This window comes from Procambarus clarkii, chromosome 88, assembly GCF_040958095.1.
Source record: "Procambarus clarkii isolate CNS0578487 chromosome 88, FALCON_Pclarkii_2.0, whole genome shotgun sequence".
NCBI lineage: Eukaryota > Metazoa > Arthropoda > Malacostraca > Decapoda > Cambaridae > Procambarus > Procambarus clarkii.
This window is the reverse complement of record NC_091237.1, coordinates 11,139,174-11,159,477: the sequence shown is the minus strand read 5'-3', so window position 1 is coordinate 11,159,477 and position 20,304 is coordinate 11,139,174. Positions and strand designations below refer to the sequence as shown.

Below are 20,304 nucleotides of genomic sequence, written 5' to 3'. Positions count from 1 at the left end.
GAACTTACACTGAACAGTAGAGTAAGAGCTAAAGTTAATTATCTGCTCGATTTACGAGTCTGCTGAAAGCAGCAGAAAGCAATTTTATAAATCCCACTTTCTATTTTTAGTCTCATTCGTTTTTAATATTAAAACTTTATAACAAACTATTTAATTTTTAACTGAATTCTGAATATACTCAAGTTATGCAATCCAGTTTACAGATTTTACAACAATGTTATACAACAACTATTTTCTTGCTAGTTAAGAAAATAGATAAATTTTGTACACACATATGGAATGGAAAGCTTAGATTTCCTTCAGAATTGCTCTTCCAGCGTGACACGTATTTGAGAAGCACTCACAGGAACTGTTCCATGGCTGCCTGCAGGCCCCGACCCTCCCTCCCTCCCCCCCCCCCTCCCCACTCCCTCTACCTTTTTTTTTTTCTTTTTTTTTTTTTTGAGATATATACAAGAGTTGTTACATTCTTGTACAGCCACTAGTACGCGTAGCGTTTCGGGCAAGTCCTTAATCCTATGGTCCCTGGAATACGATCCCCTGCCGCGAAGAATCGTTAAAGTCTATAAAGTACCTATAGTCTACTGCTGTTTCCCTGTTGGCAGGTTAGTGAGGCTGAGCCACTACCAGAATATTCAGATTGTAAACTCTGTGATAAACCTTTAATGCATTCACTAGAACACTATATTGATGAATGTGAAACCGTAAAGGACTTTAGACCTCCTGGCCTCTTGTACCACCAACTGTGTAACTATTTTATTGACTCAGGTGTTCTGGACGACATCCTAACAATTTACCCAAAATTTGCTTGTCCATTTTAAAGAATGAAGAACAATTTCTATTTATATTCTAAGCTGCATCACTTATGAACCCATCCCTGCCCTTGTGTGGCAGTGCACAATAGAAAGTTGTTTTCACATATCCACACATTAAAACATTGATTGTAACCGTGATATATATGTGCTTCAGCCTACAGTTTAGACCTATTGTCTTATGTATGACCCTCTGTCCTGCGTGACAGTGAATACTAGCATTAACCTCAATTTAATAAGACTATCAAAATCCTCAGATTAGGCAAAATTGTAATTAATTTTGTCAATAAAGATGTTAATAATAATAATAATGTTTCCCTCCGTCCGCCCTCTCGACATTGAGGTCGCCGACCTAAACTGGTGCAGCTAGGCCAGCTCTTTACCCCTCACCCTTTACCTTTAAGGGGAGCCGGTCGGCCGAGCGGACAGCACACTGGACTTGTGATCATGTGGTTCTTGGGTTCGATCCCGGGCGCCGGCGAGAAACAATGGGCAAAGTTTCTTTCACCCTATGCCCCTGTTACCTAGCAGTAAAATAGGTACCTGGGTGTTAGTCAGCTGTCACGGGCTGCTTCCTGGGGGTGGAGGCCTGGTCGAGGACCGGGCCGCGGGGACACTAAAGCCCCGAAATCATCTCAAGATAACCTCAAGAAGATAACCTCATGTCAACCCCCGTGAGGAGAGGGGAGAGAGGGAGAGGGAGAGGGAGAGGGAGAGAGAGAGAGAGAGAGAGAGAGAGAGAGAGAGAGAGAGAGAGAGAGAGAGAGAGAGAGAGAGAGGCGGGAGGAGGAGGAAGAGGAAGACACGGGATATTGAAAGGAAGAAAGAGGTGAGAAGAAGAAGACAGGTGCAGGCGCGGGTGGTAATTACAGATGGGTGGTCATGGTGGCGACGCCCACACACCGACACCTTCCTAACGGGCCGCCCACCCTACCTGCCGCCCACCCTACCTGCCGCCCATCCGACCTACCAGGAGCTGGGAGAGACAGAGAGAGAGTCTGCGTGCGCTCCCCACGCGCGCATTATAGCACACACAATGTGATCTAATGTGTTCACATTTCAGATATCTCAGACTGTGCAGAGAAAATTATATTCATCTCTCTCTCTCTCTCTCTCTCTCTCTCTCTCTCTCTCTCTCTCTCTCTCTCTCTCTCTCTCTCTCTCTCTCTCTCTCTCTCTCTCTCTCTCTCTAATCTCGTTTCAGCTTCCACAGATACGACAGGAATTGAACTCTTTCCTCCATGTTATCAAGGTATTACAAAACTGTTTCGGATTAGCGAGATTAGACGTGATATACTGGCGAGAGAGAGAGAGCGAGCAGACAGTACTTCCTCCAAGACCATCGGTACCTCCGTCAGCAGACAGTACTTCCGCTGAGAGAGAGTGACGTCTACTTTCTCAAGCTTATCAGAGTGTATGAGTAAATGAACGAGAGTACCATATCTAGAGATAGAACTTTCACTCTCTCATTCCTTCATTATCAAACTCACTTTGTCGCTCGCTCACTGACTCACTCACTCGCTTGCTCACTGACTCACTCACTCGCTTGCTCACTGACTCACTCACTCGCTTGCTCACTGACTCACTCACTCGCTTGCTCACTGACTCACTCACTCGCTTGCTCACTGACTCACTCACTCGCTTGCTCACTGACTCACTCACTCGCTTGCTCACTGACTTACTAGCTCACTCACTCGCTTGCTCATTGACTCACTAGCTCACTCACTCGCTTGCTCATTGACTCACTAGCTCACTCACTCGCTTGCTCATTGACTCACTAGCTCACTCACTCGCTTGCTCATTGACTCACTAGCTCACTCACTCGCTTGCTCATTGACTCACTAGCTCACTCACTCACTAGCTCACTCACTCGCTTGCTCACTCACTCGCTTGCTCACTCACCCGCTTGCTCACTCGTTCGGTTATTAAATTGTTCCAATCTTCTATACAGCTGCCAAACGTAAAAAATAAATCAGACATAAAGTATCCACAAATGATATTGTAAATATTTTATGAAGTGTAGACGCCCTTCCTGCCTGGAGGCGGCCCTGCCGTCAGCTGTCTGGTCGCCATGGCAACTAAAGTTCGTAAACAAAGACGAAAATGATATTGTGGGACAATATCAGCCTCGTTTCGTCACCGAAGGCCAAATGTTCATGTCATGTAGCCCCCCCTTCCCCACCCCTGTTTAAAAATGAAAAATACTTTACACTACAACCCGTCCTCATGCCAAGTTCATTCCATCCAGCAGCCCGTCCTCCAAACAAAGACCCAAAAGTGATTCCATGCACCCGCCAAACCCCCTGTTTATGAATGAAAAGCGGTTTACACACGACTCACAACTGCTGACGTTCGAACATATCCGGAACAAGTGTTTCACTGACAGTTTTGTTCGAACCACAACGCTGTAAATGCTTCACCCTCGTACTACAAATACAAATTATCGCCAACAGAACCTAAACACCTAACCTAACCTATGCCTATATATGCACAATATACTAATATATTATAATATTAATTTATATGAGAAAATTCCGGGTTTAAATGAACAGCATGTAAAAATGTATGAATGCGTCTGAGGGGTCGACCGCTGGATGTAATGGACTTGAGTTGTTGAGGACGGGTTGAACCGTTGCATAAAACTTTAATACGTAATAATATTAATATATTAATAAAAGCAAACCTCTTTTAATACACAATACGCTAAAATTGCCCACCACCACCACCCACGGGATGGGGTCCACCACCACCCACGCGATGGGTCCACCACCACCCACGGGATGGGTCCACCACCACCCACGGGATGGGTCCATCACCACCCACGGGATGGGTCTACCACCACCCACGGGATGGGGTCCACCACCACCCACGCGATGGGGTCCATCACCACCCACGGGATGGGTCCATCACCACCCACGGGATGGGGTCCACCACCACCCACGCGATGGGGTCCATCACCACCCACGGGATGGGTCCATCACCACCCACGGGATGGGTCTACCACCACCCACGGGATGGGTCCACCACCACCCACGGGATGGGGTCCACCACCACCCACGGGATGGGGTCCACCACCACCCACGGGATGGGGTCCACCACCACCCACGGGATGGGGTCCACCACCACCCACGGGATGGGTCCACCACCACCCACGGGATGGGGTCCACCACCACCCACGGGATGGGGTCCACCACCACCCACGGGATGGGTCCACCACCACCCACGGGATGGGTCCACCACCACCCACGGGATGGGGTCCATCACCACCCACGGGATGGGTCTACCACCACCCACGGGATGGGTCCATCACCACCCACGGGATGGGTCCATCACCACCCACGGGATGGGGTCCACCACCACCCACGGGATGGGTCCATCACCACCCACGGGATGGGGTCCATCACCACCCACGGGATGGGTCCATCACCACCCACGGGATGGGTCTACCACCACCCACGGGATGGGTCTACCACCACCCACGGGATGGGTCCACCACCACCCACGGGATGGGGTCCATCACCACCCACGGGATGGGTCTACCACCACCCACGGGATGGGTCTACCACCACCCACGGGATGGGTCCACCACCACCCACGCAATGGGGTCCACCACCACCCACGGGATGGGGTCCACCACCCACGGGATGGGTCCACCACCACCCACGGGATGGGTCTACCACCACCCACGGGATGGGGTCCACCACCACCCACGGGATGGGTCTACCACCACCCACGGGATGGGGTCCATCACCACCCACGGGATGGGTCCATCACCACCCACGGGATGGGTCTACCACCACCCACGGGATGGGTCTACCACCACCCACGGGATGGGTCCACCACCACCCACGGGATGGGGTCCACCACCACCCACGGGATGGGGTCCACCACCACCCACGGGATGGGTCCACCACCACCCACGGGATGGGTCCATCACCACCCACGGGATGGGTCTACCACCACCCACGGGATGGGTCCACCACCACCCACGGGATGGGTCCACCACCACCCACGGGATGGGTCCACCACCACCCACGGGATGGGGTCCATCACCACCCTCGGGATGGGTCTACCACCACCCACGGGATGGGGTCCACCACCACCCACGGGATGGGGTCCACCACCACCCACGGGATGGGGTCCACCACCACCCACGGGATGGGTCCACCACCACCCACGGGATGGGGTCCACCACCACCCACGGGATGGGTCTACCACCACCCACGGGATGGGGTCCACCACCACCCACGGGATGGGTCTACCACCACCCACGGGATGGGTCTACCACCACCCACGGGATGGGTCCACCACCACCCACGGGATGGGGTCCATCACCACCCACGGGATGGGTCCACCACCACCCACGGGATGGGGTCCATCACCACCCACGGGATGGGTCTACCACCACCCACGGGATGGGTCCACCACCACCCACGGGATGGGTCCACCACCATCCACGGGATGGGTCTACCACCACCCACGGGATGGGTCTACCACCACCCACGGGGTCCACCACCACCCACGGGATGGGTCCACCACCACCCACGGGATGGGTCCACCACCACCCACGGGATGGGGTCCATCACCACCCTCGGGATGGGTCTACCACCACCCACGGGATGGGTCCACCACCACCCACGGGATGGGTCCACCACCACCCACGGGATGGGGTCCATCACCACCCTCGGGATGGGTCTACCACCACCCACGGGATGGGGTCCATCACCACCCTCGGGATGGGTCTACCACCACCCACGGGATGGGGTCCACCACCACCCACGGGATGGGGTCCACCACCACCCACGGGATGGGTCCACCACCACCCACGGGATGGGGTCCACCACCACCCACGGGATGGGTCTACCACCACCCACGGGATGGGGTCCACCACCACCCACGGGATGGGTCTACCACCACCCACGGGATGGGTCTACCACCACCCACGGGATGGGTCCACCACCACCCACGGGATGGGGTCCATCACCACCCACGGGATGGGTCTACCACCACCCACGGGATGGGTCCACCACCACCCACGGGATGGGTCCACCACCATCCACGGGATGGGTCTACCACCACCCACGGGATGGGTCTACCACCACCCACGGGGTCTACCACCACCCACGGGATGGGTCTACCACCACCCACGGGATGGGTCTACCACCACCCACGGGATGGGGTCCACCACCACCCACGGGATGGGTCTACCACCACCCACGGGATGGGTCCACCACCACCCACGGGATGGGTCCACCACCACCCACGGGATGGGGTCCACCACCACCCACGGGATGGGGTCCACCACCACCCACGGGATGGGTCCACCACCACCCACGGGATGGGGTCCACCACCACCCACGGGATGGGGTCCACCACCACCCACGGGATGGGTCCACCACCACCCACGGGATGGGTCCACCACCACCCACGGGATGGGGTCCATCACCACCCACGGGATGGGTCTACCACCACCCACGGGATGGGTCCATCACCACCCACGGGATGGGTCCATCACCACCCACGGGATGGGGTCCACCACCACCCACGGGATGGGTCCATCACCACCCACGGGATGGGGTCCATCACCACCCACGGGATGGGTCCATCACCACCCACGGGATGGGTCTACCACCACCCACGGGATGGGTCTACCACCACCCACGGGATGGGTCCACCACCACCCACGGGATGGGGTCCATCACCACCCACGGGATGGGTCTACCACCACCCACGGGATGGGTCTACCACCACCCACGGGATGGGTCCACCACCACCCACGCAATGGGGTCCACCACCACCCACGGGATGGGGTCCACCACCACCCACGGGATGGGTCCACCACCACCCACGGGATGGGTCTACCACCACCCACGGGATGGGGTCCACCACCACCCACGGGATGGGTCTACCACCACCCACGGGATGGGGTCCATCACCACCCACGGGATGGGTCCATCACCACCCACGGGATGGGTCTACCACCACCCACGGGATGGGTCTACCACCACCCACGGGATGGGTCCACCACCACCCACGGGATGGGGTCCACCACCACCCACGGGATGGGGTCCACCACCACCCACGGGATGGGTCCACCACCACCCACGGGATGGGTCCATCACCACCCACGGGATGGGTCTACCACCATCCACGGGATGGGTCCACCACCACCCACGGGATGGGTCCACCACCACCCACGGGATGGGTCCACCACCACCCACGGGATGGGGTCCATCACCACCCTCGGGATGGGTCTACCACCACCCACGGGATGGGGTCCACCACCACCCACGGGATGGGGTCCACCACCACCCACGGGATGGGGTCCACCACCACCCACGGGATGGGTCCACCACCACCCACGGGATGGGGTCCACCACCACCCACGGGATGGGTCCACCACCACCCACGGGATGGGTCCACCACCACCCACGGGATGGGGTCCATCACCACCCTCGGGATGGGTCTACCACCACCCACGGGATGGGGTCCACCACCACCCACGGGATGGGGTCCACCACCACCCACGGGATGGGGTCCACCACCACCCACGGGATGGGTCCACCACCACCCACGGGAATGGGTCCACCACCACCCACGGGATGGGTCTACCACCACCCACGGGATGGGGTCCACCACCACCCACGGGATGGGTCTACCACCACCCACGGGATGGGTCTACCACCACCCACGGGATGGGTCCACCACCACCCACGGGATGGGGTCCATCACCACCCACGGGATGGGTCCACCACCACCCACGGGATGGGGTCCATCACCACCCACGGGATGGGTCTACCACCACCCACGGGATGGGTCCACCACCACCCACGGGATGGGTCCACCACCATCCACGGGATGGGGTCCACCACCACCCACGGGATGGGTCCATCACCACCCACGGGATGGGGTCCATCACCACCCACGGGATGGGTCCATCACCACCCACGGGATGGGTCTACCACCACCCACGGGATGGGTCTACCACCACCCACGGGATGGGTCCACCACCACCCACGGGATGGGGTCCATCACCACCCACGGGATGGGTCTACCACCACCCACGGGATGGGTCTACCACCACCCACGGGATGGGTCCACCACCACCCACGCAATGGGGTCCACCACCACCCACGGGATGGGGTCCACCACCACCCACGGGATGGGTCCACCACCACCCACGGGATGGGTCTACCACCACCCACGGGATGGGGTCCACCACCACCCACGGGATGGGTCTACCACCACCCACGGGATGGGGTCCATCACCACCCACGGGATGGGTCCATCACCACCCACGGGATGGGTCTACCACCACCCACGGGATGGGTCTACCACCACCCACGGGATGGGTCCACCACCACCCACGGGATGGGGTCCACCACCACCCACGGGATGGGGTCCACCACCACCCACGGGATGGGTCCACCACCACCCACGGGATGGGTCCACCACCACCCACGGGATGGGGTCCATCACCACCCTCGGGATGGGTCTACCTCCACCCACGGGATGGGTCCACCACCACCCACGGGATGGGTCCACCACCACCCACGGGATGGGGTCCATCACCACCCTCGGGATGGGTCTACCACCACCCACGGGATGGGGTCCATCACCACCCTCGGGATGGGTCTACCACCACCCACGGGATGGGGTCCACCACCACCCACGGGATGGGGTCCACCACCACCCACGGGATGGGGTCCACCACCACCCACGGGATGGGTCCACCACCACCCACGGGATGGGGTCCACCACCACCCACGGGATGGGGTCCACCACCACCCACGGGATGGGTCTACCACCACCCACGGGATGGGGTCCACCACCACCCACGGGATGGGTCTACCACCACCCACGGGATGGGTCTACCACCACCCACGGGATGGGTCCACCACCACCCACGGGATGGGGTCCATCACCACCCACGGGATGGGTCCACCACCACCCACGGGATGGGGTCCATCACCACCCACGGGATGGGTCTACCACCACCCACGGGATGGGTCCACCACCACCCACGGGATGGGTCCACCACCATCCACGGGATGGGTCTACCACCACCCACGGGATGGGTCTACCACCACCCACGGGGTCTACCACCACCCACGGGATGGGTCTACCACCACCCACGGGATGGGGTCCACCACCACCCACGGGATGGGTCTACCACCACCCACGGGATGGGTCCACCACCACCCACGGGATGGGTCTACCACCGCCCACGGGATGGGTCTACCACCACCCACGGGATGGGTCCACCACCATCCACGGGATGGGTCTACCACCACCCACGGGATGGGTCTACCACCACCCACGGGATGGGTCTACCACCACCCACGGGGTCTACCACCACCCACGGGATGGGTCTACCACCACCCACGGGATGGGTCTACCACCACCCACGGGATGGGTCCACCACCACCCACGGGATGGGTCTACCACCACCCACGGGATGGGTCTACCACCACCCACGGGATGGGTCCACCACCACCCACGGGATGGGTCCACCACCCACGGGATGGGTCTACCACCACCCACGGGATGGGTCTACCACCACCCACGGGATGGGGTCCACCACCACCCACGGGATGGGTCTACCACCACCCACGGGATGGGTACAGTCAGTCTGCTTTAAGATGCAGACGTTATTTTGTTAATGTGCTCCACAGGTGACAGGTTGGGCTTCACCTGAGGAGCTCAGGTGTACTCCCAGATCCTTGCCTCTCACTGCCCCCTGAGAGCTACCTCCCCTACACCCCATACGGCCTCTGGGGTGTCTTCCCTCCCCTACACCCCATACGGCCTCTGGGGTGTCTTCCCCCCCCCCCCTGACCTCAGGGGCGCCCCCTAGCTCTCGCTGCTGTCTCCTGCAGTCCTCTTAATGACTAATTCTCCTGATTAATTTTATACCATGCGCAAACTTGGGTACAGATGACTTTCTTCCGTCAGACTGTTGATATATCAAGAACAAGATGGGTCCCAACACCTGAGGCACCCCACTTGTCACTTCTCGCCTCTCTCTCAGTATTATCCTGTTTCCTGTCAGAGAGAGATCCTCTTGCCAGTCCCATCACTTGACCGGTTATGATAACCTGAGTCTCTTAATTGGTATATGAGCCTTTCGTACGGGACTGTGTCAATTGCTCTCTGACAGTCCAATACTACGCAGCCCACCCTTACTCTATATCTGTCTCTGTGTCTCTCTCTCTCTCTCTGTCTCTCTCTCTCTCTCTCTCTCTCTCTCTCTCTCTCTCTCTCTCTCTCTCTCTCTCTCTCTCTCTCTCTCTCTCTCTCTCTCTTTCTCTCTCACCCGGAGTTGGTGTGAGTGTGTGAGCGTGCTGGTGTGAGAGTGTGAGCGTGCTGGTGTGAGAGTGTGAGCGTGTTCGTGCGAGCGTGCTGGTGTGAGAGTGTGAGCGTGTGAGTGTGAGTGTGTGAGCGTGCTGGTGTGAGAGTGTGGGTGTGAGAGTGTGAGCGTGTGAGTGTGAGCGTGCTGGTGTGAGAGTGTGAGAGTGTGAGCGTGTGAGTGTGAGTGTGTGAGCGTGCTGGTGTGAGAGTGTGAGCGTGCTGGTGTGAGAGTGTGAGCGTGCTGGTGTGAGAGTGCGAGAGCGTGCTGGCGTGCACACGCCCGTGTAGCGTCATAATGCAGTGCTTCCGGAGTTCAAACGTCGATTCGTTTTTTAGGAGAATCAAAGAATGGCGAATTAGTGCAGACACCGTTGCGGCTCCTCTTTAAAGGTGTTTTTTACCTGTAGATCGGGTTGTTGTCCTGCGGGAATGAAACTGTACCTTTGTCACCTCATTTTCCTATAGCTGGCGAGATGTAATGTGTTGTGTGTTAGACGGGGGGGGGGGGATGTGTGCTCTCTACTGGACCTGTTGTGGACACCAATTTGGACTTGAATTTTGTCCTGATCGTCCAGTAATTATAAGTCCCTGCTCACCTGCAGCCTGGTGGCACTCTCTATAATGTCACTACACAAGGGGTGACTCTGCCACTAACAACCAATCAGAAGCCTGGAGGCGCTCTTTCTCTCTCATATAATTGACCAATGAGAAGTGTAGTGGCATTGTCCATCGCACAACCATCTTGCGGAATGGAGTAGCACTCGTAATGCAGGCGACGAGTCACAATAACGGGGCTGAAGTATGTTGACCAGACCACACACTAGAAGGTGAAGGGACGACGACGTTTCGGTCCGTCCTGGACCATTCTCAATCAACTTGAGAATGGTCCAGGACGGACCGAAACGTCGTCGTCCCTTAACCTTCTAGTGTGTGGTCTGGTCAACACTCGTAATAATACCTAAACATGCTCAACACACACACACGCAACACATTCTCTTGTGATATTTACATGTACAAAACCTTGTTCCTAAATGCTAATCTTGATCTGAAACTCTTCCTCGGTGGATGTAACAGAACCCACGAGCACCACACCAGAAATATAAATCTCTGTAATATGCCCAGAGTCAGCTGAAAACCATCATGAAGACCCCCATCCATCGCCACATCTCTAGTATCAGCCACTGATACAGATAATGGCTCCAAAGAGCCTCCACTTACGGGCTCACCATAGCCCGTGCTACTGGAACTTATCGTTCTGAGTAGCGAATCTTAAACAACAACAACCCAGAGTCAGACTAAATCTGTCCAAACACTTCATGCTAAAATCAGGATCCAGTTTATGAAACTCGCTCCCTACTGAATCTAAAAATCGTCCAACCTATAACTTATTCAGAAGTATTACCAAGAAGTACATAATCTCATCCTCATAGTTCCCTGCCTTGTGCTTCAAGCTCACACTGTGCTACTCACTCCCTAAATGTTGGAGCTTAAGACATTCATCTTCACCAGTGTAATTTCCGTCGTTGACCAGACCACACACTAGAAGGTGAAGGGACGACGACGTTTCGGTCCGTCCTGGACCATTTTTAAGTCGATTGTGATGAGGAATGATTGATTGATGAAGATTTAAGCCACCCAAGAGGTGGCACGGGCATGAATAGCCCGTAAGCGATGGCCCTTTTGAGCCATTACCAGTATCAAGAGCTGATACTGGAGATCTGTGGAGGTGCGACTGCACCCTGCGTGACGGGAGATGTCTCCCGTGGTGATGAGGAAGTAGAGACAGGCAATAAGTAGGCAAGAGAGGGGTGAGGAGCAAAGGTGTAGGTGAGGGGATAGTAGGGAAACTAACTGCAGAGGGCCTATTGACCTTTATTAGGACGGACTATTTATCATTTCCGGGGGAGACATCTCCCGTCACGTAGGGTGCAGTCGCACCTCCACAGATCTCCAGTATCATTTATTGATACTGGTGATGGCTCAAAAGGGCCACCACTTACGGGCTATTCATGCCCGTGCCACATTTTGGGTGGCTTCATCTTCATCTTAACACATTCACAAAGGAGACATCTCCCGTCATGCAGGGTGCATTCGCACCTCCACAGATCTCCAGTAACAGCTCTCGATACTGGTAATGGCTCAAAAGGGCCACCACTTACGGGCTATTCATGCCCGTGCCACCTTTTGGATGGCTTAATCTTCATCAATCAATCAATCATTTCCGTCCATTTATATTGTAGTAATTATGTTGAACTACAATTTTGCTACAGTGTCCCTATTATTAAATTTACCGTATATATTAGATTAAGGACCTGCCCGAAACACTGTGCATGTTACTGGCGTTGTAACACTGTAACAACACCAGTGTTATGTACTCTCACAAACCCAGTGTATCTTCTTCAATATAAGTAAATAAATAAACAGTAGACCATCCCACAATCATGTCGAGGAATGACCTGCCAATCCCATGTTCTCCCAGTCACCCTTCACCTCCCAGTCACCCTTCACCTGCCAGTCACCCTTCACCTGCCAGTCACCCTTCACCTCCCAGTCACCCTTCACCTCCCAGTCACCCTTCACCTCCCAGTCACCCTTCACCTCCCAGTCACCCTTCACCTCCCAGTCACCCTTCACCTCCCAGTCACCCTTCACCTCCCAGTCACCCTTCACCTCCCAGTCACCCTTCACCTCCCAGTCACCCCTCACCTGCCAGTCACCCTTCACCTCCCAGTCACCCTTCACCTGCCAGTCACCCTTCACCTCCCAGTCACCCCTCACCTGCCAGTCACCCTTCACCTCCCAGTCACCCTTCACCTGCCAGTCACCCTTCACCTCCCAGTCACCCCTCACCTCCCAGTCACCCTTCACCTGCCTTCGTCTTCAAGACACAAGGCCAACTAGTGAGGCGAAACTAACTGCTGGTTAGGTTTAAGAATGGGAATAATAAGGCTGTTGGTCCAACCTGTCCTCCTACAAAGAACGTCGCATTTCGTTCGTATGCGTTATATACGGCCAAAAATTATCGTACTAGAAATTGGAAGCGGCTGGCGAAAGTGACGTACTGCCCCGTTTCCTGTTTTGGGTCCTCTGGCAGGTTAGAAGAGGACACATGACGCTGGGAAACCTTAGTAGGACGGGCTGGTTGGTCCACGACTCTGGAAGCTCCTAGCTACATAGCTCATGTTATACAATTCAAGCAAAGAATTCCCTGGCACTAACAGAAGTAAAGGCAGTATACCGTACATAACTCCATCCTCCCCGGGTGATGTAGACCTTCATGTAGACCAGAGTCTAGTTCGCATCCAATTAAAAAGCATATCACAGTCACACTTCTGATGGAAGCAAGAAGTAGCCTTGCTCTATCATCATATTTATTATTTAATTTATTCTACGTGGCTAAAGGAAGACTAAACTCAATGCTGGAAGCTGAACCAAGGCATCAACAAGATCATTTGCTCTGTGCCACACATCAGGGTGCGAGATCTGAGCAGCATTTTCCCTTTTTCTCACACGCCACTAAGCTAGGCATCCTTCCATGCCCGGCTTAGTGACGTCTGAGAACTGAGACCACTGACAAATGTTTCCCAATCTGCCTCAGCTCTACCGTGTGAAAGAATCTAAAACAACAACAAACAGACCAGGAGATAGAAAGCGCGGGAAAGGGAGGTGTTGATCGGCCCTGATAACACAACTAGATGAGTACGCATATTTCAGTACATATATATAAATACACACAGAAATACACAAACACACATACACGCACGTACTTAAATCTTTAAAAAACAAAAGACAACTAAGGTCTTAACCGTGACGTCTTACAAACCCAACCAACCAAAGAAAACGGTCCTCCATGTTGACACTTTGTAAACAACAATGGCGGCCGGGACCCACACGCCCTGAAGACAATCCTCAAAAGCCTCGATACGAAAAAAAAATGTTTCTAAAAATTCTAAAGGCTTCCAGAAGAACACAAAGACACAAAACAAGAAAATTTTATAACGTGTTTCAAGAAACAAAAGCACGATCGGAAGTCTATTGTCAATTGCTTTAGCTCTTCGCTTGAATTCTTCAGTGCCGAGGTTTACAAAGGCGAGGTGAAGGTTCTCATCTCAGGTTCCACTCGGAGGCGGCCGAATGGAACCTCAGATGAGAAAAGATTACGAAGGGTGTTCTTCAGCGACAAGAATGGAATAATTCTTGTCGCTGAAGAACAAGAATGGAACAATTCTTGTGAGGACGATCTCCAAAGAATGTTACCGTGGGTGTGGGAGAGTCTGTGAGTGCTCGTGAGTGAGAGTGCTCGTGAGTGAGTGTGAGTGCTCGTGAGCGAGTGTGAGTGCTCGTGAGCTAGTGTGAGTGCTCGTGAGTGAGTGTGAGTGCTCGTGAGTGTGAGTGCTCGTGAGCGAGTATGAGTGCTCGTGAGCGAGTGTGAGTGCTCGTGAGCGAGTGTGAGTGCTCGTGAGCGAGTGTGAGTGCTCGTGAGCAAGTGTGAGTGCTCGTGAACGAGTGTGAGTGCTCGTGAGCGAGTGTGAGTGCTCGTGAGCGAGTGTGAGTGCTCGTGAGCGAGTGTGAGTGCTCGTGAGCGAGTGTGAGTGCTCGTGAGCGAGTGTGAGTGCTCATGAGTGAGTGTGAGTGCTCGTGAGCGAGTGTGAGTGCTCGTGAGCGAGTGAGTGCTCATGAGTGAGTGTGAGTGCTCATGAGGGAGTGTGAGTGCTCGTGAGTGTGAGTGCTCATGAGCGAGTGTGAGTGCTCATGAGTGAGTGTGAGTGCTCATGAGCGAGTGTGAGTGCTCATGAGCGAGTGTGAGTGCTCATGAGCGAGTGTGAGTGCTCATGAGCGAGTGTGAGTGCTCATGAGTGAGTGTGAGTGCTCGTGAGCGAGTGTGAGTGCTCGAGTGTGTGCGCGCGCGTGCACATGCATGGATGAATGTAATATTTTGAGTGAATTAAGGAATTATCCAGGCGCTAATCTTGCTATTGTGAGATACAGAAGGTTATCGCTCCTGTTATCATGAGAGAGGTTATCGCTCCTGTTATAATGAGAGAGGTTATCGCTCCTGTCATCATGAGAGAGGTTATCGCTCCTGTTATCATGAGAGAGGTTATCGCTCCTGTTATCATGAGAGGTTATCGCTCCTGTTATCATGAGAGAGGTTATCGCTCCTGTTATCATGAGAGAGGTTATCGCCCCTGTTATAATGAGGTTATCGCTCCTGTCATCATGAGAGAGGTTATCGCTCCTGTTATCATGAGAGAGGTTATCGCTCCTGTTATCATGAGAGAGGTTATCGCTCCTGTTATCATGAGAGGTTATCGCTCCTGTCATCATGAGAGGTTATCGCTCCTGTCATCATGAGAGAGGTTATCGCTACTGTCATCATGAGAGTGGTTATCGCTGCTATCGTCATGAGAGTGGTTATCGCTCCTGTTATCATGAGAGGTTATCGCTCCTGTCATCATGAGAGGTTATCGCTCCTGTCATCATGAGAGAGGTTATCGCTCCTGTCATCATGAGAGAGGTTATCGCTCCTGTCATCATGAGGTTATCGCTCCTGTTATCATGAGAGAGGTTATCGCTCCTGTCATCATGAGAGAGGTTATCGCTCCTGTCATCATGCGAAATAGAAGATTCTCTCTCCTGTTATCATAAGAGAAGATTATATTTTCTGTTATCATGAGACAAATATCATTATTATTCCTGTTATCATAACAGAATGATCACTCCTGTTATCATGAAAAAATATCATGTTATCACGCAGTCCCCCGTGGCGAAGTGGTAAAACACCCGCCTGGCGTTTCGCAAGCGCTTTGGCCTGGGTTCGTATCCTGGCCGAGGGTTCGTAGCCCCTGTTCACCCAGCAGTGAATGGGTACCTGGAGCCAGATTCACGAAGTAGTTACGCAAGCACTTTACGAGCGTGTACATCTTTCTTCAATCTTTGACGGCTTTGGTTACATATATTAAACAGTTTACAAGCATGAAAACTTGCCAATCAACTGTTGTTATTGTTATAAACAGCCTCCTGGTGCTTCCGATCTTATTAACTGTTTAATAATTGTAAACAAAGCCACCAAAAATTGAGAAAAGATGTACAGGTTCGTAAGTGTTTGCGTAACTTCTTCGTGAATCTAGCCCCAGGCTGTTAAACGATTTGGCAGGTCGTATCTCGGGGACAAATTCGGATTAATGACCAGCCCGAAACGCTACGCGTGTTAATGGTTGTATACAAGAATGTGAGAACTCTTGTATATATATATAAATAAATAATAAATCACGAGAGATATCATGATATCTCCTGTTATCACAAGAGAATGTTCAACACACTACACCAATTCACCCGCAACCATGTAAACATACAACGTAACGGTCCTTATTATTACCTTATTACAACTTGTTACAAAGCTGTTACATTGTGTTATAGAAAGCTTTTATGACGTGTTAGAAAGTTGTTACAGCTTGCTAGATACTTAGAATGTGTTACAAGTTGTTCGAACGTTCTGGCAACGTCGTAGCTTCGTCGGGTGTTTGGCGGGAACTGACCTGTGCAAGACCGAAGACGCAGCAGCAGAGAAAGAAGTAGAAGAGCGGGGCGGGACTCGGCGCCCGTCGACACATCATAGTCAGGCTGTGGGGGGAGGGGCGCTGGTGACTTCGGCTCTTGGGGTGTCTTGCAGACGTCTACTGCATCTTGGGGTGTCTTGCAGACGTCTACTGCATCTTGGGGTGTCTTGCAGACGTCTACTGCATCTTGGGGTGGCTTCCAGACGTCTACTGCATATTGGGCTGGCTTGCAGAAGTCTACTCCATCTTGGGGTGGCTTCCAGACGTCTACTGCCTCTTGGGGTGTCTTGCAGACGTCTACTGCCTCTTGGGGTGTCTTGCAGAAGTCTACTCCATCTTGGGGTGGCTTCCAGACGTCTACTGCATCTTGGGGTGGCTTCCAGACGTCTACTGCATCTTGGGTTCTGGCTGAAAGGGAAAAAATGACTGAAATCAACTAGCGTCTACGTAATTATTTATTTATGCAAATGTAAGATGAAAAGTAAAATAGGTTTGCATTTTGTACATATTTTGGTAATTAATTGGTATTTTTTCAAACTAAGGATAGGGATAGTCTTAGCTGCCTCCTCTACCACCTTATTTCACTTGATCACTTCTCTTACGCTGAAGAAATGCTTCTTTACATCTCTATGGCACATCTGAGCGTCTAGTTACCTCCCACATCCTTCCGTCTTGCCTATGTTTACGGTAAACTCTTAAGTTGAGGCAACTTTGCCAAAGTGGCCTCGCAATCTTGTAGCCTCTTGGCCCCTTCTCTTCCAACTTGGTAATGTCTACTTCTCTAAGCCTGTCCATCGTATCTCAAGCCTCTTTGTTCAGGAAATGTTCTTCAATCTGATATTACTCATATACGAACTAAGACCTAGCAATACTCATATACGAACTAAGACCTGGTAATACTCATATACGAACTAAGACCTGGTAATACTCATATACGAACTAAGACCTGGTAATACTCATATACGAACTAAGACCTGGTAATACTCATATACGAACTAAGACCTGGTAATACTCATATACCAGGTCTTAGTCCGTCCTCGTAACCATCCCAAATACTGGATAGTCATACTGGCTTTTCATACTCTCTTGATAGTTACCTCACCTTACCATCTCTCATCTCAATTCTAATTACCTTGTGATGAGAACTGAGATGAGAGATGATAAGGTGAGTCCCAAGCCATTTTCTTAGAGTATGTCATCAAACCAAATCCACCAGAAGCATTCTGTAATCCTAAACTGTGATTCAACCTCGTCAGTTTTATCATTAGAGACCTGAACGCAAAGCGATTAGCGGATAGTTTTCTAGGGAAACAAATAATGGATACCCCGGCACGTCCTCCTAAGGTTCCCAACGTCAAGAAACTGTCCTACTAAAGTGTCCATATCCTAACCCAACAGTGGCCCCAAAACAGAAAACGAGACAGTATGTCAATTTCGCGGGCCGCTACCATTTTCTAATACGACAATTTTTGTCCTTTAGTAGAGTATACGTCAAAATGCGACGTTCTATTAGGAGGACGGGTTGGAAACCCGGCTGTGGAAGGATGGGAGAGCCGTCCCGTCAACCAAGGGGTGCTATCACGCCATGGTCATATTTATCGAAAGCCTTTGCGAAGTCCGTGTATACCACATCAGCATCCTGATTTTCTTCTAATGCCTCAGTGACTTTGTCATAGTGATCAAGTAGCTGTGAGAGGCATGATCTTCCCGCTCGAAATCCATGTTGGCCTGGATTGTGAAGGTCATTGGTCTCCATGAAATTGGTGACCTGACTCCTGATCACTCTCTCAAATAATTTTATTATGTGGGACGTTAGTGCAACTGGTCTATAATTCTTTGTCAATGCTTTGCTCCCTCCCCCGTGTTCAAACTCTTCCTCCACACTATACTGAGTGCCTGTGCTACTGGCACCTTGCATTTCTTTATAAAAATTGAATTCCATGAATCTGGACCCGGAGCTGAGTGCATGGGCATGTTTTCAATTTCCCTTTCAAAATCTAGTACGCTCGTGTTGATATCAGTTATGTTTACAGGTGTTTGGATATCACGCATAAAGAAATTGTCTGGATCTTCCACTTTCATGTTGTTTATTGGAGTGCTAAACATGTCCTCATACTAAATCCAACCTGCCATTTTGAGGCTGATTGAGGACATACTAAGTCCTCAATCTAAAAACATTGAAATCACCACCTCATTGACACTAAATAGCGTCAAGAGTGCCAGACACGCCCCGCAGCCAACACGCGAGATATTCTACATAATTCCGCTGCTGGTACTTTCCCTCAGTCTCCCCTAGCGTGAAGCCGATGAGGGTAATTTGCTATAATTTCTATACGTTTTCTTTGTTTATACAATATCAGCTCCAGTAATGGTTATTTATGACGTCATACTCATAACTTACCGAGATTTCATTGAACATAAAGGAGGAGTAACAGCAATTTTAACCAAATGCTATATAGTCAGCCTTTAACTGCAGAGAAATTTCGTATAATTATTATAACTAAAATAAGCTGTTAAGCGTTCTCACTTTCACAGAAAACGTAACCAATGTTACCTACATGTAGTACCAATTTAGGACCTGTTCAAGATTATATTACATTACTATTAAAATAATTACTGTTATATAATGAGCGGCGTTACATGGACGACAGCACACAAGCTCCAAATTGCTATATTGAGCGTGCAGTAAACAGTGCCATCAAGCACAAAACAATGATGGGGAAATTGCCTATGTACAAATGCAGAGGGTATGATAAACAAGTCTGATGCATTATGCGTACAGATAACTGCCGCCTCCAGAGGAAAATACCCACAATTTGTAAATGAGAACATCACTTAAATGACATATCTCTTACCATGTCCAAGTAGCCGTCACAACTGCAAGAAAAATGACAGGTTGGATAACAAGAACTTTTCAAACAAGAGATGCCATACCAATGATGATATGGCGGGCACAAGTGTTCTCAAGAGTGGAATACTGTTGCACAATGACAACCCACAGAATCACAATAACGTGATGCACCAATGAACAAATCCACAAGGGCCGTGACGAGGATTCGAACCTACGTCCTAAGTCGATTAAAGCAGCGTCTGGGATGATCTCGGACGTAGGTTCGAATCCTCGTCACGGCCCTTGTGGATTTGTTCAATGACAGCCCCTTTCAAAGCTGGAGAAATTGCTGACCTGGAGAGCGTGCAGAGATCCTTTACTGCTAGAATCCACTCAATAAAACATCTAAATTATTGGGACCGACTAAAATGCCTAAATCTCCACTTCTAGAGGGCAGGCAAGAGATATTAATAATTTACACCTTGGGAAATATTTGAGGGGCTGGTCCCAAATCTACACACCCTTCTGGTCTGACCACGTGAGACCAGAAGGCATGGCAGGATGTACAAAATACCCCCGTTGAAAAGCAGAGGTGCAATACGTATTATGAGAGAAAATTCTATCAACATCAGAGACTCAAGACTGTTCAACACGCTTCCACTGCACACAAGGGGGGCAACCACTTGGGCTGGACGGTAGAGCGACGGTCTCGCTTCATGCAGGTCGGCGTTCGATCCCCGACCGTCCAAGT

General features: G+C 52.2%; 1 protein-coding gene across 3 annotated transcripts in view; it reads right to left on the bottom strand.

Annotated features, from left to right (window-relative positions):
* Nucleotides 1-20,304, bottom strand: part of LOC123745890 (A disintegrin and metalloproteinase with thrombospondin motifs adt-2-like) — a 135,455-nt gene that overhangs the window by 87,028 nt on the left and 28,123 nt on the right. For all 3 annotated transcript variants that reach the window (XM_069317500.1, XM_069317498.1, XM_069317499.1), the window contains exon 2: nucleotides 16,703-17,131. In XM_069317500.1, coding sequence (XP_069173601.1) covers nucleotides 16,703-16,780 — 78 coding nt within the window. In that variant the 5' untranslated portion in view covers nucleotides 16,781-17,131. The remainder of the gene's footprint in view (nucleotides 1-16,702; nucleotides 17,132-20,304) is intronic.